Source organism: Hemiscyllium ocellatum, chromosome 48, assembly GCF_020745735.1.
Source record: "Hemiscyllium ocellatum isolate sHemOce1 chromosome 48, sHemOce1.pat.X.cur, whole genome shotgun sequence".
In the NCBI taxonomy this organism is placed as follows: Eukaryota; Metazoa; Chordata; class Chondrichthyes; order Orectolobiformes; family Hemiscylliidae; genus Hemiscyllium; species Hemiscyllium ocellatum.
In genome coordinates, this window is record NC_083448.1 from 21,999,937 (window position 1) to 22,026,070 (window position 26,134).

At 43.2% G+C, this 26,134-nt stretch overlaps 1 protein-coding gene across 2 annotated transcripts in view; it reads left to right on the top strand.

Moving 5' to 3' along the window:
• Nucleotides 1-24,210, top strand: part of LOC132837044 (transcription factor 7-like 2) — a 47,375-nt gene extending 23,165 nt beyond the window's left edge. Inside the window, exons 7-12 of one of the 2 annotated variants that reach the window (XM_060856713.1) lie at nt 754-840; nt 2,541-2,666; nt 3,162-3,321; nt 15,658-15,765; nt 16,253-16,307; nt 22,269-24,210. In XM_060856713.1, coding sequence (XP_060712696.1) covers nt 754-840; nt 2,541-2,666; nt 3,162-3,321; nt 15,658-15,765; nt 16,253-16,307; nt 22,269-22,663 — 931 coding nt within the window. In that variant the 3' untranslated portion in view covers nt 22,664-24,210. The remainder of the gene's footprint in view (nt 1-753; nt 841-2,540; nt 2,667-3,161; nt 3,322-15,657; nt 15,766-16,252; nt 16,308-22,268) is intronic. The other variant, XM_060856714.1, reaches the window with a different exon arrangement.
• Nucleotides 24,211-26,134: the final 1,924 nt, after the last annotated feature.

Below are 26,134 nucleotides of genomic sequence, written 5' to 3' on the forward strand. Positions count from 1 at the left end.
AGCTGCCAAGAGGAAGTGGTGGAGGCTGGTACAATTGCAATATTTAAGGGGCATTTGGATGGGTATATGAATAGGAAGGGTTTGGCGGGATATGGGCCGGGTGCTGGTAGGTGGGACTAGATTGGGTTGGGATATCTGGTCGGCATGGACAGGTTGGACCGAAGGGTCTGTTTCCATGCTGTACATCTCAATGACTCTACATGCAGGTTAGATGAACTGCCATGCTGAATGCCCATATTATTCAGGGATGTTATAGGTTAAGTGCATTTTTCAGGGGTAAACGCAGAGTTACAGGGGAGAGGAATGGGTTTGCGTGGGATACACTTTGGAGGGTCGATGTGGACTTGTTGGTCCAGGTGGCCTATTTCCTTACTGTAGGGATTGTATGATTCTAGAATGTGGAACATCACAAAAGTTTGCCCCAATTCAGTGATGGTTTTAATTGAGCAGTGGGAATGGCCTTTGGACCCGATGTGCTCGTTCTGCAAATGAAGCTCTCCGTTGCCTGGAATGTAGAGTTGGTGTTGGCTGCACCGGAACATATTTGAACATTGGGTAGTGGGTGATGTGATTGTGGCTGAGCAATTGATTGGATGGCAGGAACTGATCCCTGGCAGTTGGTGGAAAGAAGTGGGAAGTGACTATTGAATGACTGGGGATTGGTGGCTTTCCTCTTGTGACATGTCACCTTTTTTTTTATGTTGGGTTGGTGGATGTGATTCCAGGTTGTTCACTGAGCTTCTTGTGTCGCAGGCAAAGTCCACCGCTCTATCCGATTGCAGCAGGAAGCTTCCGGCCCACCTACCACACTGCACTGACCGTCAATGCTTCAATGTCCAGGTCTGTGGAAGGTTCTGTATCCTCTATTTTCCCTGCTGCTTTGAGTATCCCATCAGAACAGAACAGTGTCCGCTCGTGTCCACCTGACAGCGTAGCTCTACACCACCTCCAACCAGCTGAGGTTATTACTGGACAAGTAATCCCAGACTAAAATGTGATGGATTATGTTTTGTTTTTGTTTTAATGAGGTGGCCTCTCAAACTAGGGGTGATCATTTTAATAATAAGCGATCACTCATCTAAAAGAGAGATGTAGATACATTTTATATTTGCAGCCTCAGTGTTTTTGGATTCCTTCCCAAAAGTACGCAGAATCTTTCAATATTTTTAAGGGAGAGGTAGACCAAGAGGATGAAAAGTTGCCGGGATATGCAGGAATGTAGAGTTAAGTTTAAAATCAGATCAGCCATAATCTTGTTGAATGTTGGAGCAGGCTCAAGAGGATGAGTGGCCTATTCCTGTTCCAAATTCATGTTTTTCAGTGAAATACTAACATACAATGCTGCAGATTTGGTTTTAACAAGAAAACAGAAGTTCCCTTCTCAAAAAGAACAACGATGAAGTTGATTAAGCCAATTGCTCACGTAGAACACAAGGTTTAAAGGTGTTGGAACACATGACACTCAATGAAATACAGTTCCTCTAATCCCAACAGTACTCATACCAGAGTGAATTCCCTTCTCTCTCACTCCTGTAGGGCTTATTTTAATGGTGGTTTCAATTTCTGATGAATTTGATAGTCTCTTCCTTATGATGACTCGATACAACTGAGCTTTGTCTTTCTTAACTTCAAATAAATCCTTCAGGGTTATAACTAAATACTTCTGGTCTGGACCTTTCAAACTAAAACCCTTACACTGAGGTAACCTAGTTCGAAATGATCTACATTCTTCAGGAGTTTTTTCTTGGACATTAGGCTTCAGTCAATTCTGGAAACCAAAAGCTTTCTTCAAACTGTGGGTGCTTCACCAAAGCAGAGTACAATTCCAAACACTTCTGATCTTCCTGTCTTCCTTGGTCCCTCTCTGCACCTTTCCCAGTCATTTAACATAGCTGTATCCCTTGTGTCTTCACTCAAAATACTTCACTATCTATTTTGATATTGTTGACAGATCTGCCAACAGTTTGTCTCTTCATCCATCTGATTAATTTTGGCTGTGAATTGTCAAGAGTCCCTCACTGCCCACTGTGGCACTCTGTAGTTACAGTTTTAGTCACCGAAAATCAATGATTTATCCCAACTCTGTTTCCAGTCAGCCATTCCTCTATCCGTGCAGGCATACTACCCCCAACACCATGATCTCTTAACTCAGGGAAATCACCTTTCATGTAACACCTTCTTAAACATCTTATGACAACTGGAGTGTACGACTTCTGGTTTTCTTTATCCAGCCTGCTTTCGTTCAGCACTGTAATAAATTTGACAGATGTGATTTTGCTCTCACGGTGACTGGGTGGTGTAGGTTTGGAGGGGAGGATTGGACATGGTGACACAGCTGAGAAAAGCAAGAAAAAAATGATTTTCATACTCTCTTGGTTTTATTAATTGTCTGTTGCGTCCATGCCTTGCTACTGACCAATCAGTAATTGAAAGTCTAGTTGAATGAGCTGCATGTGCTGACCAATGGAGTGTGCTGTTCTGGTCACCTGCCAGGGTCCTTTGTCCATGGATCTTCTTGACTGTTGCTTCTTCTTTGGAAGGTTTTCCCCTCACATGGCTCCACCACCACATTCCTCTCATGCAACCGGAATTCCTCATCCAGCTATAACAACAGCAGGGATCAAACAGGAGCAGCTTCACAGTCAGCCCAGTCCCAGCGAAACCCCGTAAGTTCCTTTCTGATGGACGTTCCTTCCAAGGTTAAGCAGTAAAATGAAAATTTTGCATCTGGTTTAGGTTGTTGGTCTTAATTTGGGGGCTTGAGAATGGGAAGAGTGTGATATCACGGCCAGATATGAGCGAGGTTTCGATCTTCACTGCCATGCCTGATAAAGGCTGCCTGAGATATTGGATTGTGTATGGTAAAAACAATCCTGAAACTTTCCTGATGAAGGGCTTTTGCCCAAAACGCCGATTTCGTTGCACTTTGGAAGCTGCCTGAACTGCTGTGCTCTTCCAGCGCCACTAATCCAGATGTTGGATTGTATATTGCTTGCAGCTGGAAAGGAGCTTGCTCCATTGGATTTGTGTTCTCTGGGCTTAGTCTTGCTCTTACAGGAGTTGGGAAGCACAGGTGGAGCTTGGGAGGGGGCTTTTGTGATAAATCTGAATCTCCATTCTTGACTTGTTCTTCCCAAACGTGACTCATATCTTCATTTCAGGAAGCCCCTGATGGTGAAGAAGGAAGATGAGAAGAGGAAGCCTCACATCAAGAAGCCCCTGAATGCCTTCATGTTGTACATGAAGGAGATGCGGGCCAAAGTCGTGGCCGAATGCACACTAAAGGAAAGTGCTGCCATTAACCAGATCCTTGGACGCAAGGCAAGTGAGGGGCTGACTGTGGATTGGATGTTGTCAGTCTCACTGCATGATCACTTCCATGTCATTTGAAGATAGAATCATGGAATTTTAGAGTACAGAAGGAGACCATTCAGCCCAGAGTGTCTGAATCCACTCCTGAAAAAGCTACCCAGGTAGTCCCATTCTCCAGCCCTCTGAATTCATCTCTTTTGAAATTAACTCCAATAGTCTCCCTGATGGTGCATTCCAACTTGTCACAGTGAATAAAGTGAGTTTGTCCTCCTCTAATTCCCAGTCTCTTGCTAATGATATTGAAATTGTGACACAAAATTACTGATATGCTAGCTGGTCATAGTCATTATTTACCCTATCAAAATTGATCACAATTTTGAATATCTCAGTGAGGTCTCCTCTTAATCTTCTCTGCTCCAAGGAGAATAAACCCAATTTCTCTAATCTTTTAATGTATCTAAAATCCCTCATTCATTCATGATATCATTCTATTCAATCTCCTTTGCGCACTCTTCATGTTTCTTTTACCAAAATGCATGACTCCACATTCCTCTGCATTGAAATTCATCTGCCAGATGTCAGACCATTTGGCCAACTTGTCGATGTTCCTCAGAAGCCGTTCAGTGTCATCCTCACAATTCCCTATTCTCCTTAAATTGGTATCATTTGTAAATTTAGAGATTTTGCCTTCAACACCCATCTCCAGATTATTTCTATAAATCATTAAAAGCAAGGGTCCCAAAGCCAATCCCTGGGGAACACCACTTTTAACCTGTCTCCAGACTGGAAAATATCCATCTATACCGACGGTATCTTTTCACCAACTTCTAAACCATGTTGCCAAGGATCCATTCATTCCAAACATTCATAATCTGCTAACCATCCTGCCATATGCTACTATTTCAAATGCTTTCTGAAAGTCAAATATACAACATTTACGGCGCTACTCTCATCCATTTCCTGTCTCACCTTGTCAAAGCACACAAACAAATTCGTCAAACGTGACCGACCCTTGACAAAGCCATGTTGACTTCGAGTACTAACTAGTTTCTCTTTAACTGAATATTACTTTGTCAGTATTATGGCATCTGTCAGTTTTCCCATTATTGACAGCATTAGTTTCCTGGGTTAGCCTTTGTCTGTTTCTAAGGCAACAGTTTTACATTTGCAATCCTCCGGTCCCTCAGGGCCCATCCTGTGTTCAGAGAGGCCTTGAAAGTTTATGATATGGTAGTTCTTCTATACCACAATGGTTGTGTTCTTGTGTAACCTTGCATTGTAGAAAAATTGCACTTTAGAAACAGCGCTTAAAGTGTGGGCAATGTAATTGTGGAATGGCCAACACATGTTTAAAAGTTAATGCTTTAGGAACAGTGTCCCCAATTCAGCAATTGGGTTACAGCGAATTCGCATCAATGAAACATGTGTTATTGCAAAATGACCTGTACCCAGAATTGTGGATGGAGAGGATCGTGACTGTGAGAGGTGCTCTTAGTTTTGCAGTTTTTATTTAGGGCTCAGCTGGATTTACTCACTTCCTTGGGGTAATAGTTGCTGTGTTTATAAGCTTTGCTTTGTTTATGAAACTTTTTTCTAAAAATCAAAAACAAAGCCACTTTAAAAAGGAGGAGAGAGAGTGGGAGAGCGACTGTGTGGCAAGGTCGGAGACTGAACAATTGCATATGCCTCAGTGATCGGCTTTTTACCAAGCAGCTAACTAGCGTAGTTTCGCAGATGTCAGATTGAGAAATTGAACAAGCTATCTGGAGATGAGATTTCACTGAAATAACAAACAAGCAATGCAGTTTCATAATTGACTTAGAGGTCTGATCTCCGGCTTCACGTGCGGCTGTGGAGGTATCAGTGATTTAAAAAGAAAATCACTGCCTGAAACGACAGGATAAGAGGACAACTTTCGGTTTCTTTGAGTCTGATCAGCTAGGCATTTGATTTAAAGTTCATAAACTTCTAAATTTTAATCTGTTTTTAATTGACAAATAGACAAAGATAGGTGAGTCTCATGGAAGAGGTAGTGTTGGGCAAGCAAATGGAGCTAAGGATAGATAAGTCTCCTAGCACTGATGGAATACATCCTGGGTAATAAAAAAGATGGAGAAATAACAAGAGCCCTGGCGGTCATTTTCCAAACTTTGCTGAACTCTGGGATTGGAAAACAGCAAATGTGATGCTACTGTTTAAAAAGGGAAGTAGACAAAAGTTGGTGAATTATAGACTGGTTAGCTTAACCTCTATAGTGGGGAAGATGCTTGAGTCTATTATCAAGGAAGAAATTACATGGCATCTCGATAGAAATTGTCCCATTGGGCAGACGCAGCGTGGGTTTATGAAGGGATGGTCATGCTTAACAAATCTTATGGAATCCTATGTAGACATTATGAGGAAGGTGGACAGCGGTTCCCAGTGGATGTGGTGTACCTAGATTTCCAAAAGACCTTCGACAAGGAGCCGCACAAGAGGCTGCTGCATAGGACAAGGATGCATGGCGTTAGAGGTGAAGCATTTGCACAGATAGAGAATTGGTTGATGAGCAGGATGCAGAGTGAGGATAAATGAGTGCTGTTCTGGCTGGCTATCAGTGACTAGTGGTGTGCCTCAGGGATTGGTATTGGGACCGCAATTATTTACAATTTATAAAGATGATTTGAAAGTGGGGACCACATATAGGGTGTCAAAGTTTGCAGTTGAAACTAAGATGAGTGACAGAACGAAGTGTGCAGAGGACTGTGAAACTTTGCAGAAGAACATAGACACTTTGAGTGGGCAAAGGTCTGGAATACAATGTTAATATATGTGAAGTCATCCATTTTGGGAGGAGTAACAGTGAAAAGGATGTTTATTTGAATGGTAAAAAGTTGCAGCATGCTGCAATGCAGAGGGACCTGGGTGTCCTTGTGCATGAATCACAGAAGGTTGGTCTGCGGGTACAAGTCATTTGAAGGTAAATGGAATTTTGTCCTTCATTGCTAAAGGGATTGGGTTTAAAAGCAGGGAGGTTACATTGCAGCTGTACAGGGTGCTGGTGAGGCCACACCTGGATAATTGTATGTAGTTTTGGTCTCCTTACCTGAGAAAGGATGGACTGGCACTGGAAGAGGTGTAGAGGAGGTTCACTAGGTTGATTCCGGAATTGAGGTTGGTTTATGAGGACAGGCTAAGTAGACTAGGATTACATTAATTGGAAATTAGAAGAATTAGGGGTGGGGGGAGGAATCTTTATAGAAACATATAAAATTATGAAGGGAGTAGATTAGATAGAATTAGAGAGGATGTTTCAACTGACAGGTGAAGCTAGGACAAGAGGGTGTAGCCTCAAGATTAGAGGGAACAGATTTAGGACTGAATTGAGAAGGAACTTCTTTGCCCAGAGGGTTGTAAATCTATGGAATTCCTTGAAGTAGTTGATGGTACTTCAGTAAATGTTTTTAAGCGAAGGTAGATTTTTTTTTGGAACAAGAAGGGAATGGTGAGAGCGTGGGTAAGTGGAGCTGATCAGCCATGGTCTTATTGAATGGCAGAGCATGCTTGCAGGGCCAGGTAGCCTACTCCTGTTCTTATGTTCTTTTGTTATAAATCTGTAATGGAGTATTCCCATCAGCCATGATTGAATGGCAGAGCAGATTCGACAGGCTGAATGGCCTAATTTCTGCTCCTTACTTTAGTAAGGTGTTTGATAAGGTTCCCCATGGTAGATTAATGGAGAAAGTGAAGTCACATGATGTGCAGGGTGTTCTAACGAGGTGGATAAAGAACTGGTTGAGCAACAAGAGACAGAGAGTAGTAGTTGAAGGGAGTTTCTCGAAATGGGGAAAGGTGACCAGTGGTATCCCACAGGGGTCAGTGCTGGGGCCACTGTTGTTTGTGATATACATAAATGATCTGGAAGAGGGCACTGTTGGTATGATCAGTAAGTTTGCAGATGACACGAAGAATGGTGGAGTAGCAGAAAGCATAAGGGATTGTCAAAGAACACAGGAGAATATCGATACATTGGAGAGTTGGGCGGAGAAGAGACAGATGGAGTTCAATCCAGGCAAATGTGAGGTGATGCATTTAGGGAAGTCTAATTCTAGAGTGACCTATATTGTAAACAGAAGAGCCTTGGGAAAGGTTGATGGGCAGAGAGATCTGGGAGTGCAGGTGCATTGTACCCTGAACATTGCTGCACAGGTGGATAGAGTGGTCAAGAAGGCATATGGTATGCTTGCCTTCATTGGACGGGGTATTGAGTATAAGAGCTGGCAAGTCATGTTAAAATTGGACAGGACTTTGGTTCAGCCGCATTTAGAATACTGGTTCTGGTCACCACATTACCAAAAGGATGTGGGTGCTTTGGAGAGGGTGCAGAGAAGGTTTATGAGGATGTTGCCTGGTATGGAAGGTGCTAGCTATGAAGAGGTTGAGTAGGTTAGGTTTATTTTCATTAGGGAAAAAAGGAGATTGAGGGGGGACCTGATTGAAGTTTACAAAATAATGAAGGGTATAGACAAGATGGAGAGAGAAAAGCTTTTTCCCAGGGTGAAGGATTCAATAACGAGAGGTAATACTTTCAAGGTGAGCGGTGGAAGTTTAAGGGGGATACACGCGGCAAGTACTTCACACAGAGGATGGTGGGCATCTAAAATGCGTTGCCAGCAGAGGTGGTAGAGGCAGGCACGGTAGATTCATTTAAGATGCATGAGTAGTTGGGGAGCAGAGGGATACAGATGCTGAGGAATTGGGCGGCAGGTTTGGACAGGAGATTTGGATCGGCACAGGCTTGGAGGGCCGAAGGGCCTGTTCCTGGGCTGTAAATTTTCTTTGTTCTTTGTCCTATACGTTATGATCTTATTAAGGTAAGGACATTTGTTTAGTAATGTTTATACTGTGATCAGTCTCTTGGCTAACTTTTAAATACCAATCCTTAATATTGAGTTATTGCAGAGGAGCATTTTTGAAAAGTAAGACTGTGCTATCCCTGTGTTTTTGAGCCAAGTATGTTGTGTTTTATTTTTAGGTAATTTCTGGGTCTGTGGATTGTTAAAGGGGCAAAAATGCTTTTTAGTATGATGTGGTATTCCTGTCAGATGTGGGGGATCAGGGAGAATTTGAATGCTCCTGGACAATGCCAGAAGTGTGTTTGGTTGCGAATCCAACGGGCAACATGAATTGGTTGAAACAGCAGTTCAAGACCATGAGTAGTTTACAAGAGGAAGGAATTGTGATGGATGGCAGTTTTAGGAAGTTGGAGACACTGAAGATACAGGTAGATAGATGGTTGACAGCTAGGAATGGTACGAGCGGTAACCAGGTAGTGCAGGAGTCTCCTATGGCTATCCCCATCTCGCGCAGATATGCAATTTTGGATATTGTCGGAGGGAATTGTCTCCCAGAGGAGCATAACACTGACCATCATGTTTTTGGTACCATGACTGGCTTGACTGTACATCAGGTTCCAAATGATTGATTGTAACAGGGAAATCTTCAGTCTGAGGCACAGACAGACATTTCTGCGGCTGTCACCAAGACATCAAGATGGCGTGTTGCCTCCCTGGTACCAGAGTCAAGGATGTCTCAGAGAGAGTGCAGAGTATTCTGAAACGGGAGAGTTACCAGCAGGAAGATATTGAGCATGTTGGTACCACTGACATAGGGAGGGAAAGGAATGAGATTCTGCACAGAGAATATAGGAAAGGAGGTAGAATGTTAAAAAAGTCAATCCTTGCGTGTAGTAAGATCTGGACGACCATCAGTGCAACGTGTTAGTGCCAGTAGACTGGATGAATGAGTGGCTAAGGAGCTGATGCTTGGGGCAAGAATTCACATGTTTGGACCTTGGGATCCCTACGTGGGTAGAAATTACTTATAAAAGAGTGACAGGTTACACCTGAATTGGAACGGGACCCAATATTTTTGCAGGGAGATTTGCTATTGCTACTCGGGAGGCTTTAAACTCTTAAACTGGGGGTGTGAAAACCAAAGCGATGGTGAGAAAAGGTTGAGGCTGGTACAACAGATAAAGGGAGAAACTCAAATAGTCAAGGTAGACAAGAGCTTGGCGGCGAATGAGTTAAGACTGATAAATTAAACTGCATTTACTTCAATGCAAGAGGCCTGGCAGCTAAGGTAGATGAACTTTCGGCATGGCTGGGAACATGGGACTGGGATATAATAGTTATTACGGAAATGAGACACAGAGCCGTACAGGACTGGCAGCAAAACATTTTGAGGTATCGAAGCTGTAGGAAGGATAGGAAAGGAGGTAAGAGCGGAAGGAGAGTGGTGTATAATTTGATTTGGTTTATTGTTGTCACATTTACCAAGATATTGTGAAAAGTGTTGATTTGTGTGCTATCCAAGCAGATTGTAGCATACCAGGTGCATCAAGGTAGCAGTAAAAAATGAGGTCTGCAGATGCTGGAGATCACAGCTGAAAATGTGTTGCTAGTTAAAGCACAGCAGGTTAGGCAGCATCTCAGGAATAGGGAATTCGACGTTTCGAGCATAAGCCCTTCATCAGGAATGAAGGGCTTATGCTCGAAACGTTGAATTCCCTATTCCTGAGATGCTGCCTAACCTGCTGTGCTTTAACCAGCAACACATTTTCAGCATCAAGATAGCAGAACAGAATACAGTATTACAGCCAGAGACAAGGTGCAGAGCGAGAAATTAATACTTAACATTTGAGAGGTCTGTTCAAAAGTCAGATTGCAGAGGGGAAGAAGCTGTTCTCGAATCTGTCCATACGTGGATTCAAACTTGTATATCTTCTGCCCAAACAGAGAGGGTGTCAATACATTGGAAGAGGTTATTTTCAGGTAGAGGGATGGTTAGGAAGTGGGAGGCCTTTTAAAAATTAGATAACGAGCATTCAGAGACAAAATGTTTTGGTTAGTGTGAAGGGTAAGGCTGGTACATGTAGGGAATGCTGGATGACAAGAGAAATTTAGGCTCAGCTCAAGAAAAAGGAGGAGGCATATGTCATGTGTAGAGTCGAGTGCATGGTGCTGAAAAAACACAAAGTCAGGCAGCATCCAAGGAGCAGGAGAATCAGCGTTTCGAGCATAAGCTGTTCATCAGGAAGGAGGCTTGTGAGTCAAGGGGGCTGAGAGATCAATGGGAGTGGGTTGGGACTGGGGGGTGTATAGTGGAGGGAGGTAGCTGAGAAGGCGATAGGTAGATGGCGGTGGGGGTGATAGTGATAGGTGGGAAGGAAGATGGACAGGTCAAGAGGCCAGTGCTGAGTTGGAAGGTGTGATCTGGGATAAGGTGGGGGGAAGGGAAATAAAGAAACTGGTAAAATCCACATTGATCATAAGTGGTCGGAGGGCCCCCAAGGTGGAAGATATGGTGTCCTTCCTGCAGGTGTCAGGTGGTGAGGCTTTGGCGATGCAGGAGGCCAAGAACCTGCATGTCCTTGGGGGAGTGGGAGGGGAAGTTAGTGTTTGGCCACGGGACAGTGGGGTTGTTTCATGCGTGTGTCCTGGAGATGTTCTCTGAAGCATTCTGCAAGTAGGTGTTCTGTCTCCCCAATGTAGAGTCCTCACTTTCTCCTAAGATTTCACCAGTTTCCTCATCCCTCTCCCCACCTTATCCCAGATCCATCCTTCTAATTTGACACCGCCCTCTTGACCTGTCCTACCTGTTGCCATCTTCCTTTCTACCTATCCACTCCATCCTCCTCTCTGACCTATCACCTTTATCCCCACCTCCATCTCCCTATCGCCTTATCAGTTACCTTCCCCCAGCTCCCCCCCCCCCCCCCCATTTATCTCTCAGCCCCCTTGGCTCACCAGCCTCTTTACTGATGAAGGGCTTATGCTCAAAACATGCATTCTCCTGCTCCTTGGATGCTGCCTGACCTGTTGTGCTTTTCCAGCACCACATTCTCCATCTCTGATCTCCAACATCCACAGTCCTCACTTCCTCCCATTTGTCAAGTGTAGACGGCTGATCGAGCGAATCCAGAGAGCTGTATAAGAACAGTAGAAGTATACTTAAGAGGGACAGTTAGGAGGGCAAAAAGAATTAGGTTCATTGTCAATGTTTTTCATTGTACACTTTTCACTGTTTTGACAATGTCACCAGCACACAGCGACATCTTCAGTACAAATCTTAAGTACAAAAAAATGGAGAAAATAAAAAAAAGTTGTACTACATTACAGATATGCAGAGTATAAGTAAGGAAAGTAAGAGATAAAGCTAAGAAGGTAGAATTTACCTTTTTCTAGAACAGCTTCCATGTGGTTTAACCAGGCTTCACCAGTGCCCAATCGGTAGTCATCTTGGCTCTGGGCCCATTGGTTGCTCTACCAGTGCTGCCTGGGACTGCTGGCTGCCCCTGCTTCGCTAGGCAGCCGCCCCACCCTGTCCTTGCTCCTTGGCACCTGCCCACCATGTGTCGTTATTCTAGAAGCTGTGAAGAAAAGCCAGGGAACTATAGACTGAGCCTTAGGGTTCGTGGTTGCTCAGTTGTTGGAGGAGAGTCAAAGGACGGAGTTTCCATGCATTTGGAAAGGCGAGGACTGATCAGGGATAGTCAATATTGTTTTGTGCCTGGGAAATAGTGTCCCACTAACCTGATTGAGTTATTTTCAAGAGGTGACAAAGAAGATTAATAAAAGCAGAGCAGTAGACTTTGTCTATATGGACTTCAGCAACGTATTTGACAAGGTTCCGCACAGTAGACTGGTTAATAAGGTGACATCACGTGGGATCCTGAGGGAGCTGATCAATTGGACACAAAATTAGTTTGAAGGTTGGAGACACAGAATGGTGGTACAGGCTTGCGTTTTGGACAGGAGGCCTGTGATCACTGGATCGGTGCTGGGTCCATTGATTTAAATCATTTACTTAATGCTTTGGATGTGAATAGAAGAGGCATGGTTTGCAATTGACACCAATATAGGTAGAGTGGTATACAGTAAAGAAAACGATCTCCGAGTACAATGGGACCTTGGTGAGATGTTCTTTTGAGTACAGGAGTTGGGACATCATGTCATGGCTGTATAGGACATTGGTTAGGCCACTTTTAGAATGCTGTGTACAGTGTTGGTCCCATCCTCCTATAGGAAGGTTGTTAACCTGAGAGTGTGCAGAAAGGAATTATGTAAGGATGTTGCTGGGACTGGAAGGTTTGAGTTACAGAGAAAGGCTGCATGCTGTTTTCCCTGGAATGCCAGTGGTTGAGGGGGGAATGACCAAGGTCTTTTTCCTGGGGTGACACAGGTTTAGGTTGAGAGGGGAAAGATTTAAAAAGAACCTGAGGTGTAACTTGTTCACACAGGTGATGGTGTGTGTATGGAATGAAGTGCCAGAGGAAGTGGTGGAGGCAGGTGCAATTATAACATTTAAAAGGGTATCTGGATGGGAATATGAACAGGTAGGGTTCAGAGGGGTATGGGCCAAATTGTGGCAAATGCAACTTGATCAGATTGGGATGTCTCTTTGGTGCAGATAAGTTCAACCAAAGGGTCTGTTTCCATGTTATATGACTGTATGGATCCACTATTTGCTCCCTTACCTGTCTTTCAGCAATCTATAATGCAATCCATCGGTGCCTGGCAACATGGTGGCTTAGTGGTTAACACTGCAACCCCACAGCACCAGGATTCCCAGGTTCGATTCCAGCCTCGGGTGACTGTCTGTCTGTGTGGAGTTTGCACATTCTCCCTGAGTCTGTGTGGGTTTCCTCTGGGTGCTCCGGTTTCCTCCCATGGTCCAAAAATGTGCAGGTCAGGTGAATTGGCCATGCCAAACTGCCCATAGTGTCAGGTGCATTAGTCAGAGGGAAATGGGTCTGGGTTGGTGTGGACTGGTTGGGTCGAAGGGCCTGTTTCCACACTGTAGGGAATCTAATCTCTACCCAGAGTCCTGGTAGCCTCTTTAGCAACTCTTCTTTATCTATCACGGTATTGCTCAGTTGCTCAACACACACATTGTCAACTGGGCCGTTGTCACCCTTTTCTGATAAAAACAGAAACAAAGTACTCATTCGCTACCTCTGCTGTACCTTTTGTTTCATGGATAAACTTACCCTGTTTGTTCCTTCTGGGCCCACCTCTGTCCTTCACTAACCTTTTAGTATTAATATGTTTGAAACATTTTATGACTTGTTTTAGCACAGCCTGCCATCCTTTTCTTATGCTTGCTCTTAGCACACCTTCTTCCAGCCTTAGCATCTGTCCTGCATTTCAGATACTCTTCCTGATTTCTGTTGTGATTATTATTCCAGAATGTTTCATATGCTTCCTTGCTCTTGCTCCTTTTCTCATCAGTATCCTTTGTTGTCCAGAGTACCCTTGCTTTGAATACACTATTTATTTCTCTTAGGGATGTACCTAGCTTGTACCCTATTCATCTTTCTTTTGAAATTCTCCTGTTTTTCATCATTGTTTCATCCACCAAAATATGTTTCCAATCAACCTTCTCTAGTTGAATGTTTGGATCCCTAAAATCTGTCTTTGTCCAGTCTGGATCTTAATTGTTGACTGATTTTCATCCTTTTCCAACCTAATATTTAATCTTATTATATCCTTATGACTATTTCTTAAAAGCTCTCCCATTCTGATGTTCTCCAAGTAACCTGCCTCATTTCCTTGGACCAGACCCAGAACATCTTTCTCCCTAGTGTTACAGTACAGGGGTAAACCCTCCTACTAATTTTAAACCATGCACACAGAGAAGCTCACTTCGCGCCATCATCTGTTAAATTTCGAGAGGCAAAGAACTGTCCCAGATTTCACTATTTAAAGAAAAAATAATAATTTTATTCTTTAAGTCCAAAAGAGAACATTAAACAAGAACTATTTGCAACTCCTTTCTCTGAAACCTAATTGTACCTCCCACTCGACAATACTGATCCGATAAATTCCCTCTTAAATTTATGACAAATCAGTTCCAAAAACCAGTTGCTGCCTTCGGATGTCAAACTTTCTCTGTCGATTTCTCTAGGTTGGCTTTGGTGTTCTGCTGCACAAATTTCTTGTGGTCAATGACCTTTCAGAGAGCTGTTCTCCCTCTGACTGTTCAAAACATCCGATTTTATACCCCAAAATATCGGATTATTTCGTTGGTTTGATGTCATCCAAAACAGTAAAAATCAAATTCGATTGGATTTTGATATCTGGGGCATAGTTTAAACTGATTGGCCAAATTTGAATTTGTTTTGTACCCTGGTAATGCAGCTCCATCTGTTTGTGTCAATCAAATGTTACACTTTTAAATCTTTCAGCACACTCGGTGCCAGAAATTTCAGCTTCCTTAAAGGTACAGTGCTCGTCTACAACTTCATTACGCGAGTAGGACTGGAAATCTACTGTTCCAGAAAGTTCTCCTGCACGCATTTCAGGGATTTCTCCCTTTCTGTGCCACACATTTTTATTTTCACAGTCTGCCATCGGTTAATTGAAATTACCAACTATTGCAACACTACATGTCATGCACATTTCCATAATCTACCCACAAATGCTGTCTCCTACTGTTTCCCCTCCTTTATTTGAAAGTCTGTGACACACGCCCAGAAAAATCACTGCTTCCTTCCTGTTTCTCACCTCCAACCAAATAGATTCTAATGCAGGAACTGCACCACGTTCAGGAACATAGATACGGTCTTTGACCAAGATTGCGAAACCTCCTCCCTTTTTAAACAACCAGAGTTTTACTTAAAAGCCATGTAATCCAGGATGTTAAGTATCCAGACCTATTCTGGTTTGAGCCAAGTTTCTGTCAATGGTAATATGTTTTATCCCCCTCAAGTAATTTTTACTTCTAGGTTCTCAGTTTTATTCATGAGACTCCATACATTTACATACGCAGAATTTAATCTTGCCCTATTTCTTTCTTGCCAATTGGAAGGTGACCATTTCCTTGTTCACTTACAACATTCAAGTCTTCCCTCATTTATTTTTCCCTGTTCCACATCTTCTCTCGTTGGCTTTCTCTGATACTTGCAAACTTAGGTCCTTGAGTCAATCCACCTCCTGCCTTACAAGATTAAATCCACCCCCACTGCCCTTGTTACTCTCTCAGCCAGATGTTCTGCATATCACTTGCTTTTGTTATTTGATCATTGTTCTTGTGAAATGTTTTGTGACATTTGACTACATTCAAGGTGCTATTTGAATACAAGTTGCTTTGATTGTATTGGGTTACACTTGGGTCAGGATGCTGAACGAAGCTGCTTCTTAAAGTCCCATCTATTCAATGCCTTTCTTGGATTCTGGCTTGGTTGAGATAGGAATGGTGGGAGTTGGTTTTCATTTGTTGGTGAGGAGGAATGAATTGTTCGGTCCCAGGATCTCCTCCTCTGCTTTCCTGCAGGTAAACTCTCATTGTGTCTCCTGACAGTGGCATGCTTTGACAAGAGAGGAGCAGTCAAAATATTATGAACTTGCAAGGAAGGAACGGCAACTCCACTCTCAGCTCTATCCTGGGTGGTCAGCGCGAGACAATTATGTGAGTATCTATGCTGGGTTGTGCGAATGCAGCCTGTGAGATGGGAAGAGATGAGATTTCTGTTAGAGGGGTGTGACAATAACTAAGAGCCCTCACCCCATCCAGTGCCAGCTGGACAGAACTAGGGAAAAGACAAGAAAGGTGAAAGTGAGGACTGCAGATGCTGGAGGTTAGAGTGGTGCTGGAAAAGCACAACAAGTCAGGCAGCATCCTGCTCCTCAGATGCTTCCTGACCTGCTGTGCTTTTCCAGTACCAAAAGACAAGAAAGGCCTGCTGCCTCACCATCTCCTCGCTCTGACAGTGTGATTTCTCTCTCATGTCTCTGTTATCACTGGCTCATGTGGATGATCACAGGGCACTGCACTGCCCTTGGGTTCATATCATGGACATGTACCTTGGTCTCAGTTTTTGCTACGCCCTGCTCACCACAGGCTGTCATCGATTGTGTGTAGATGACTGACTCATTCCCAAGTCTCTGTTTGACAGGGGAAGAGGAAGAAGAGGAAACGAGACAAGCAGCAGCCAGAGACAGACAATCGAGGTGAGTTCTTTGCTTGTTGAAGTGTACAGCGTTCTGTGTTAGTGTCTGTGCACAATTGCAGGTTGATTGTTCAGTTCTGTTATTTGTGTGTGCTTCTGAGGATCTGCTAGCTGTTTGAGCAGCAAGGATCCTACCATCTCTTTTGTCTGTCCTTCTCTGATTTGGGTCATTGTATGTTTGCTGCCTGAACAAATAAGGGTGAATAGTGTGATTGTGTGCACAGAGTAGTTGGGGATGATCCCATGGTTTCCACCACGAGTTCCATGAAGCAGAGTCTGAACCAGTTGATTGCAAAAAAAAACACTCTTGTTGATTTGGAAGCTTCAATGCCTCACCATGTCCCAGAGCTGTAATCACTATAGAATGTAAAAAGCCTGGGAGACCGACTGTGCACAGAAATAAACCGCAAAGGGCATGTGATACAGTAATCTTTTTGACTGATGTTGGTTGACGGGGAAAACCTGGTTTGGACACTGCTGGGAATTTGCTTCCACTTATAATTGTGACCATGAGATCTTTCACATCCACATGACAAGAGAGCTGGGGACTGTGCAATGCTCCCTCAGTACTGACACTCTGACAGTACAGCGCTCCATCAATTCTGTTCCTCCAACACTGGTGGTCCCTCAGTCCTGACTCTGACAGTGCAGAGCTCCCTCTGTACTGACTCCCCCAGCATGCACTGCACCGTTGGTCTAGTTAGTGAACTTCAAATGGAGGAGAGGTTTGTTTTGCTTTGGTTTTCTGTTGACATGTTTTGTACTTCATGAATAAGCAGACAGTGTAACTATGATGTAAAAATATACAATATTGTTTAGTTTTAATGCTTGCGTTTAGAAGCACTAACTCTCTCCTATGCCCCCCCCCCCATGCCTCTCTGTCTCCTCCCTACCTTATGTCTCTCTAACTCCTCTTGTCTCTTTCCTCTTCCTTACCCTTTCTCCCTCTCTCCTCTTCCTTCTTACCCCACCTTATGCATTCAGTTTGTGATGCCCCTTGGTAGTCTGTGCAGGTAACGTCTTCTCTCTCAATCCATTCTTATTCTTCACTTATCAGTCCAAACACGCGATGCCTGGTTTGACTGCTCTTGGTGTTTATTCGCTCTTTTTGGGCTTCCATGCAAGTGACAGGGGCTCAGGAACTGAGCACATTTTAACCCAGTTCACTTGTGCTAGTGGGGCTCATTACCTGGAAAACCAGGAACAGGAAGAGGCCATTCAGACTGTTCTGCTATTCAGTGAGATCATTGTCTGATTTACAATATAGATGTGTGCCTCTTTGCCCCATACTATTAACACCTTCGTTCAATACACATTCAAGCATCCAAAATACTTTGGCATCACTTCCTGTTTGTGAAGAACATTGCAGATTACTCTTGAAATGAAGAGCTGTTGTCTGGTCACACTGCTTAAAGGTTTGGTTTTTAACTTTTAGACTCCTTTCTTCCACTTACACTTGCTGCACCCCTTAATTTTTGGAAAACTTGGATTAATTTGGCCTCAGCCAACTAAATAAATATTCCAAGGTGCACAATATTTTGGAGAGGTGGACAGTATGGGAAAGGGAGTATCCCTGATGGTAAACGATGATATCAAGCACATTAAGGTATGGGTGGAAATTAGGAATCACAAAAGTCAGTGAACACTGCTGTCTGCTGAAATGGTTGGAGCTTGTAATACAAGCCATGTGGGAGACTTCAATCTTTATATGGACAAAGTGAATCAAATTGGCAAGAGTGCTCAACAACATGTCAGTTGTATGTTTTTGTAACAGTTTCTTGGAACAATACATTTGGAACTGACCTGATACAAACCTATATGCGATCAAGTATTCCGTCATGAAGCATGGTGAATTAGTCATATGAAAGCAAAAACTCCTCTGGGAGTCATTGATCATAATACCATTTAAGTTCACCATAAGTTTGAGAGTGACATACACTCAGCATAAAAAACAAGCTTAAACTTGAACACGTTAGATTCTATAGGTATAAGAGAAGAACTGCCTTTGGTTAATTGGGTAAATAGATGAAAAGGCTGAACCAGAACAGTGGTCCCATTTAAAGAAATTATTGAAATGCTCAACACATGGACATTGCATTGAAAAGTGAAAATTCAGCAAAAATCTTTGGCTCACTCAGAAACTTAAGCATTGTGTTCAATTTAAAAAATAAGACTTTAATATTCCAAAAAAATGTAGTTAGCTAGAGGATTGGGTGTGTTTCAGAAACAATCAATGACCTACCAAAAATGAAACAACGAATAAGTTAAATATGAGAATAAACTAGGTAACAGTTTGTAAGTGCTTTAAAGTTTCATGAAAAGGAATAGTACTTAAAGCAGAGATTGGAGAAGTAACTGTGGAAATGAAGAAGTGGTGAACATATTGTGGGCTCTATGGTAGCTCAGTGGTTAGCATTGCTATTTAACAGTGCTAGGGACCTTGGTTTGATTCCACTCTCGGGCGGTGTGTGTGTGTGTATAGTTTCTTCCAGGTGCTCTGGTTTCCTTCCACAGTCACAAAGATGTACAGGTTAAGTGGATTGCCCATTGTATCCAGGGATATGCAGTCGAGGTGGGTTAGCTATGGGAAGTGCAGATTTCCAGGAAAAGGTTTGGGTGGGATGCTCTTTGGAGGGTTGTGTGACCTCAATGACCCTGCTTCCACACTAAGGAATTTACGATCGCACAAGCATATTGTATCTGTCTTTAAGATAGAAAATGCAAGTTTCATTGGAGAAATGGACACGAATCTGGAGGAAAAGAAAGTGGGGAATGCCCGAGAGCTCATGTCAACTGAGAAACAAAATTGCAGAAAGTTGAGACTAAAATTTGACCAATGTTGCTATAGGATTGTAAAAGACAAAACTGCAGAGATTTTGGATCCACTGGCTCCTTTCTCAGATTCAGGAACAGTCCCATTAGATTGGAAAATGGCAAGTATTACATGGCTTTTCAGGAAAGGAGACAGTGTGAAAACATGGAGTTGATGAGTCAGCTGGATATGGGAGTAAAAAATGAGGTCTGCAGATGCTGGAGATCACAGCTGCAAATGTGTTGCTGGTCAAAGCACAGCAGGCCAGGCAGCATCTCAGGAATAGAGAATTCCTGAGATGCTGCCTGGCCTGCTGTGCTTTGACCAGCAACACATTTGCAGCTGAATATGGGACCTGTTTCCCTTCCATTGATTGTTAGGAAAATCCTAGCATCTGTTGTTGAGGAAGTCATCTCAAAGCACTTATAAAAACCTATTATGATTGAAACATCAATGTGATTTTATTTTGGGAAAAAGCTGCTTAATAAATTTCTTGTAATGTTTTGAGCATTTATCTAGTAAAGTAGATGAAGGGGATCAATTGAGATAGTTAACCTGGATTTCTAAGACCCATTTAATAAAGTGCTGCATGAAATGTGAATAGGCACAATGAAGGCTGGTGGAGCTGGGGTACCTCACTTATTATTAGAGGTTTGAATAATGAACAGAAATCAGAGAGTGGGTGTAAATAGGTCATTTTCAAGTTGGCAGGCACTGAATAGTTGAATGCTGCAAGGGTCAGTTCTGGGACCTCAGCTATTTACAGTTTACTCTGTCTCTCAGCGAGAGATTTTACTGTACTATTCTGTGAACTTTAGAAAAATGCAAGGTGATCTTGAAACACAAGATCTTAAAGAGGCTTGGACCAAGTAGACTGAGAGATTGTTTTTGCTGGGTTAGGGAATGATGAGTATGGGGACATAGTCTTGGGATAAGGAGGGGTATCATTTAGGTGGGGATGAGGAGAAATCTTTCCACATGGTTGTGAATCTCTGGAATTCTCTGCCCCAGAGAGTTAATTCACTCTCCGTCTTCGAATACATTTAAGATTGGACAGGTTTTTGGTCTCGGAATCAAGGGATAAAGTGGAGTTGTAGCCTGAGATCAGCCATGATCGTTGAGTGTTTTACCCCGCTCCTATTTCATGTTAATCCAGACAGCACAACATGAGTTTATGCAATCCTGTCCTCAAATTTAATTCTTGCATTCCAAATGTCATTTGAGTAAATCTATACTGCGCTCCCTCCATAGCTAATTCATTCTTGTGAAGGCCTGTGACCCAGACACTGCCATTGCTCCAAGTGTGTTTAGCCAAGACGTTGTACAGTTCAAGCATGACTTCTGGCCTGTTGTATTCCATTTCTGTTCAAATAAAGGCCAGTGTTCCATCATCTTTCTGGTTATATTCTGTATTTGCTCATGATGTTTGCATGACCTTCTTACGTGGTCTGCATTTGGCTGCTCTGAAATCTGTCTACCAGTTTTGTCTGTTCACTTATTGCATCAAATTCACTTATTTCCACTAACAAAACTGAGATTAATGCTAATCATTGTGTCATCTGTCATTTTGTCTTTTCAACTAAATTATTGATAAACAGTGAATAGTTGAGGCTGTAAGACGAATGATTGTGAGGCAGCCCTGGTCACTTGCTGTCATCTGGCAAACTTCCCTTTGTACCCAAACGCTATCTCCTGTTTTGCAGCTACTCTCTGAACCAGGTCAATCCTCAACCTTCAATTCCATAAATTTCAAATGTAACTAATTGTCACTGAAAGTCCATTGCATTCATACACATTCCCCTGTCCACTCCTTCAGTCACTTAGTCAAAATATTCGACAGAAATGAACCTTTTTCCAAATCCGTGCTCGCGCTCTCTGATCAGCTGAACGTTTTTAGTCTGTCAGATTCCCCCCATCCTGAGCAACTCAGTTTCTTGCTGACAAATAGTTGTCAAACTGGTCAGGATTCTATGGTTTTCCTTAGTCACAATCATTAAATAGCACAGAGATATACAGTTTTCCCATCTAAGTTTCCAAAGAAGTGAAGAATGTCATTAGAGTATGGTCCATTTTACTACCTCGAGATAAGACACAGAGGGTGGTCATTTGGCCAATGGAATCATTGCCAACTTTCCATCTGGTTCAGTCAGTCCTGTTCCCCTGCACTATCTTTGTCGTCCTGCAGATTTTGCTTGCTCAAGTACCCAATTTAACATCATCTCCACGGTCACCACCCCTGGCAGAGTCCTGGTCAGAACCAATGGCCACCTTTTTAATTAAAAAGGGTTCTTCCTTGTGTACCGCAGCATCTCTTCCCTCATACTCAAAATTCTGTTCCCGTCCTTGTAATGTGAGCAAATGGGGCCACCTTTTCTTTTTCCCATCTAAACCTGTCATAATCTTTTCACCTCCATACAATCTCCCTTGACCTCACCCAGCCTTGTTATCTTTTAGTTTAAATGCTGAATTGCAAGTCATTTGATTTTGGAGTTGTGCTGTTCTTTTGTGCAATCCTCTCTTCAATATTCTAATTCTGGTGAACTCCTGTTCCTGGCTTGATATTTGTTTCTTTGGGAGGTCGGACAGACTGACCTGATGCAAAATAATTGGCCAACATATTACTACTTCTTTGTTGTTATTGGGAGGATCAATGTTCAAATTTCTCCTGTTTGCAGTATTTTCCAAATTCTGTTTTCCTGTATTGAATTTGGCATTAAAATAAATCAATTTTCTCAACTCATGTTTGTTTTCCAACTTTTACAGTTCTTTACCGAAAGTAAGGATCTGTGCTGTTTTTGAATTTTAAAAATGTTTTAATGTTCTCTCTGACCTATTTGGAGTTGTTCTGTCTTTTTTGGCAACTAAATCTCTTGAGCCATGTGATGATAAAATGTGTTTGCCATAGGAGTTTAAACCCTAATCAGACCTGCCTCCACAACTTGTTGCTCTTGAACTCCACCTACTCCTGTTGACTGTGCTGCTGGGATTCGATTGTCCTCCTGCCTCCACAGCTTGCTGTTTAGGAAGAGATAGGATCACTGTCGGTATGGAATGGGTGACTGTGTGTGAAAGATTTACACTGTGTATGCTTCACATTGCTGTGACATTCTTACTTTCGTCTCTCGTTCTGATACCTTATCTTCCTTCTAGATCTGTCCCTACCAGTGTCCCGCCGGAAACTCAAGTGTGTACAGTACCTGCGGGCAGATGGGAGTTGTGCCCCGCCTGTATCTGCCACCGGCAGTGTCTTGGACTCACCGCCTTCGCCATCCACTCTGCAGCTGCAGCCAGATCCTCCGGTCTCTGAGCAGGCACAGCCCCTCTCACTCAGCACCAAGCTGACTGCCCTGTCCTCCTCCACCTCAGCCGCCACCATTACAGAGAGTAGCTCCTCACCTGCCAGTGCACGACACCTCTCCTACACTGCCATTCCCACTTTCATGTTAACTCCTCCTTCTTCAGTGGAGGCAGCTTCGCATTCCCAACATGCTGTACCCGCTGTGCAGACACAGCCATTGTCTCTGGTGACCAAATCAACGGAGTGATTGTATTTATAGCCTGTGTTTCAGAACTGCAACCTTCCACAGAGACTGACAAATGTTCTTTGGTCAATATTTGACCCAATTTTAAATGGAAACCTGTAAATATGTTTTTTCGTTAATGCAGCTGGAGGGAGGAGCTGAGTCAAGGGAGACATTTCCAAGACAACAGATATCTCTTTTTCTCTCTGTCCATGTTTGAACCACCATTCCATTTGATGTGTTCATTACAATCGGCACAGGTACAGTGTGAACTCTCGCTGCTCTGAGTGTGAGAGTCAGGTTTAATCAGGGTGGGAACAGGACAGTGTACTGAGTGCTTGCAATTTTTTTATACTGTGGCGGATATTAGCCTATTTAAAGACAAGGGGCGATATTGGCCAGGGGCTAGGTGGGAGTGAAGGAAGACCATCTGAGCTAGGATTAAGCAGGAGAGTATTTTATTGAAGTCAGGATAGGGTATCCTAAGAGGGGGGCAGAGGTGGGGTGGGGGAAGATGGTGGTGTGTGTTGGGAGATTATGGAATGTAGTTGGCGAACAGCTTGAGTTCCTGTGCAAGGCTAGTCAGGATTGAAGGAGATGCCAGACTCGAACTAATTTCACCTGAATCTCTGTTGTGGGGAGGGGCGTCACTGGGATAGATGAGACTGTCTCACTTGCTCGCACAATCATGCCACCAGTACCCCCTCGTTCCCTGCCTCCGCCTGAAGGCGAATTCACCTGGTGACCTAATATGCTGGTTCTTGGCCAGGATCAGAGACTTGAGGAGCAGTTCCCTGTGAGGCCGAGGTGAGTTGCTCCTACCAAAGGGAGAATAGCACAACTGAAATTTAATTCTGTGGAAGATGATTCGATTTTGTGCCACAGCTAGCATTTCAGTTTTCTTGCCTTTTAAAAGTAAGCGTTTGATGAGAACGTGGGGTTTTAACAGGAGGCCATTGGGTTTATTGGCAAGAGTCAGTGCTCTGTGTGCTGGCTGAAAGCAAGTCCCGCCTACACGATGTCATGTGAAGGGTGCAGTGTTCTGGAGTCAAATAGCCCAGTTGTCTACTAACAGACTGAAGAATGAGGAGTAGATTCCGTTCCAAGTTGTGGTGAAAGCAGACAACCATCACCTGCCTTACTGGGTACCACATTGACACGAATGGTCACCTCAATTGAAGGCCATGTTGTCTTTTAAATAGCTCAAGGGTGAGAAGGACTTTGTGGAAGAGGTTGCAACAATCCTGAACCTCAGACAAGAGACTTGAACAGTTCTTTAGCTGCACTGTTCAGCTTCTTGTCAGTTGTCAGCCAAACCCCTCTTTCCCATTTTCAACATCCCTTTTTTTTTTCAATTACCTTGTCTTTTTTAAAAAATGTAAAAATATTCTTACATAAATCTTGTACATGAAAGTCTTTTTGTATTTAGGGTTTTTTTTTACAGAACTACAGTTGGCGGCTTTCTGTTGAGAGAAACAGAACCTTCTAGAATGTTTTACATTTTGAAATGTGTGAATAAACTGAACGAATACATGTACATTTTGGGGGGTGGGTGGAAGAAAAATGAAGATTCTCCAAATAAAATTGTTTCCTTTTTGAATCAAATTGTCGGGTGATCCTGAGATCTGCAGGGTAAGTAAATTTTGGGCATTTGGGGGGGTAGGGGTTAAAATTAGAGTGAGAGAGTGTCGACTAGGCAGGATATTATTGGAGCTGGCATTTCAGGGATCAAGGGGAGGGCTTCTAACTAGGGAAAGACTTGACATCAATGGGTAAAATATCAACTACTGTTGCTTCGAAATCAGGGTGAGTGGTAAAAGCTGCAGTCTTTACTGAAGCTCCAACCAAATAACTCATGAGTGAAAGACTGATGGGTTTACACGGTCGTTCCCAAATTAGTTATTGGGCATGTGAAGAGTGTGTTGGGGGAGTGATATCTCCGGGGAAAGATGTATGTGCAGTCAGCCATTGGGTAGCGAGGTATTGATAGGAATGAAAGCATGTGCATCAACCTTTGGTGAAGGAGTGAACAAATTGTACAGGTTCCTGATGGGCCAACAAGCGGGCCCTGTTTACATAGAGAGACAGCAAAGTTCAGAAATGAAACTTTGGGCTGGGGTGTGGTTGTCTGGTGTGAAATGTAGACAGGAACAAATCTTCATCTAATACAAGTTTGGTAAATAGTGGTTTGGATGAAGCAGTGGCCCATGCAGCCACATTCATAGCAATGCCTTGTGCTTGAAGGCTGTAGACAAACACACAATAGGACTAGACTCTGACAGGCTCTTAGGGTGCATTGTCCTTACCTCTGGATCAGGAGACCTGAGTTCAAGTCCCCACTTGTTGCAAGGTGTATAATCACATGTCTGAATGGGCTTATTTGAAAATAGAGGACTGTATTCAGAGGGTCCAGTGGCTTTAATGTACGGAGGAAGTGTTCTGAATATGGAATGCTAGAAAAATCTTTTTTGACCCATTCTGATTTCTCAGCCCTCAAACAACTTTTGAACACAGCCTCACCATTGCTATCTTATTGTGCAGTTTCCTGGGTCCTGTTCTTTCCTGACAGATAAAATGAAGAAAAGGCCCATTGTTGAGTACCTCATCTGTCTGAAGTGGGTGCTCAGAGTGAGTGCAAGCTGTCAGCTCTGAATCTTCCATCTGCAAACTGCTCTTCAGCAAATTCTCAAAGATTACCCAGAACAGGGAGAGGTCCAGCAGAACTGCTTCATGCTGCACGCTCTTTGCCCTTCTACAATTATTGGCTGTGGAAGACTTCCTTGAGGAGCGGACTCGAGCTCTGCTGTCTGATCAAAATAATGGCATGATTAATTTATGAAAATTATGATCTTTTGTCCCTTTATCTCTCCTGTCACCTCTTCCAAAAAACTCCGATGGGAATGATATGACTGGCTTGGAAGACGAGCAAATGTGTGGACAAAGTGCTTTGTGTTTGAGGAAATGTGGAGTGAAGCTGAGTCGGCTCAAAGGGCTAAATGGGCCTACCTTTACTACTATTTTCTGTGAGACCTTGGGTTCGATATTGTCACCAAGCTTCATACACACTGCTGGCTGAATCCGTAGCGATATTCACCTCCGGCTCAGTGAGAAGCTGTAAGATGCAGAGGAGTTCTCCCTTTCAATGTTTCCACCTTTTGCCTCTCCACTCCTCCCAGCACCAGAATACAGCTGAGTACTGCAGTTTGCAAATCTTTGCAGCCTCTGAAGGAAACCAACATCTTCAAGAGTGAAATGTTTCACTTTTTTGATCCTGAGGTGTCAGTACTTTTTGTTCAAGTTCTGTGTATTTTGTAGGAATGAGAGGCAGTCCCATTGAAAGATTCTGGTAGGGTAGGCGTTAGGCGATTGTTCTTGCCAGAGTGGGAATCTTAAACACAAAATATGGGCTGATCATTCAGGACTGAAATGCGATCTGCTGACTTTATTTACTCTGGCTACATGTAATGAAACTCCAGACCCACAGTGATGTGGTTG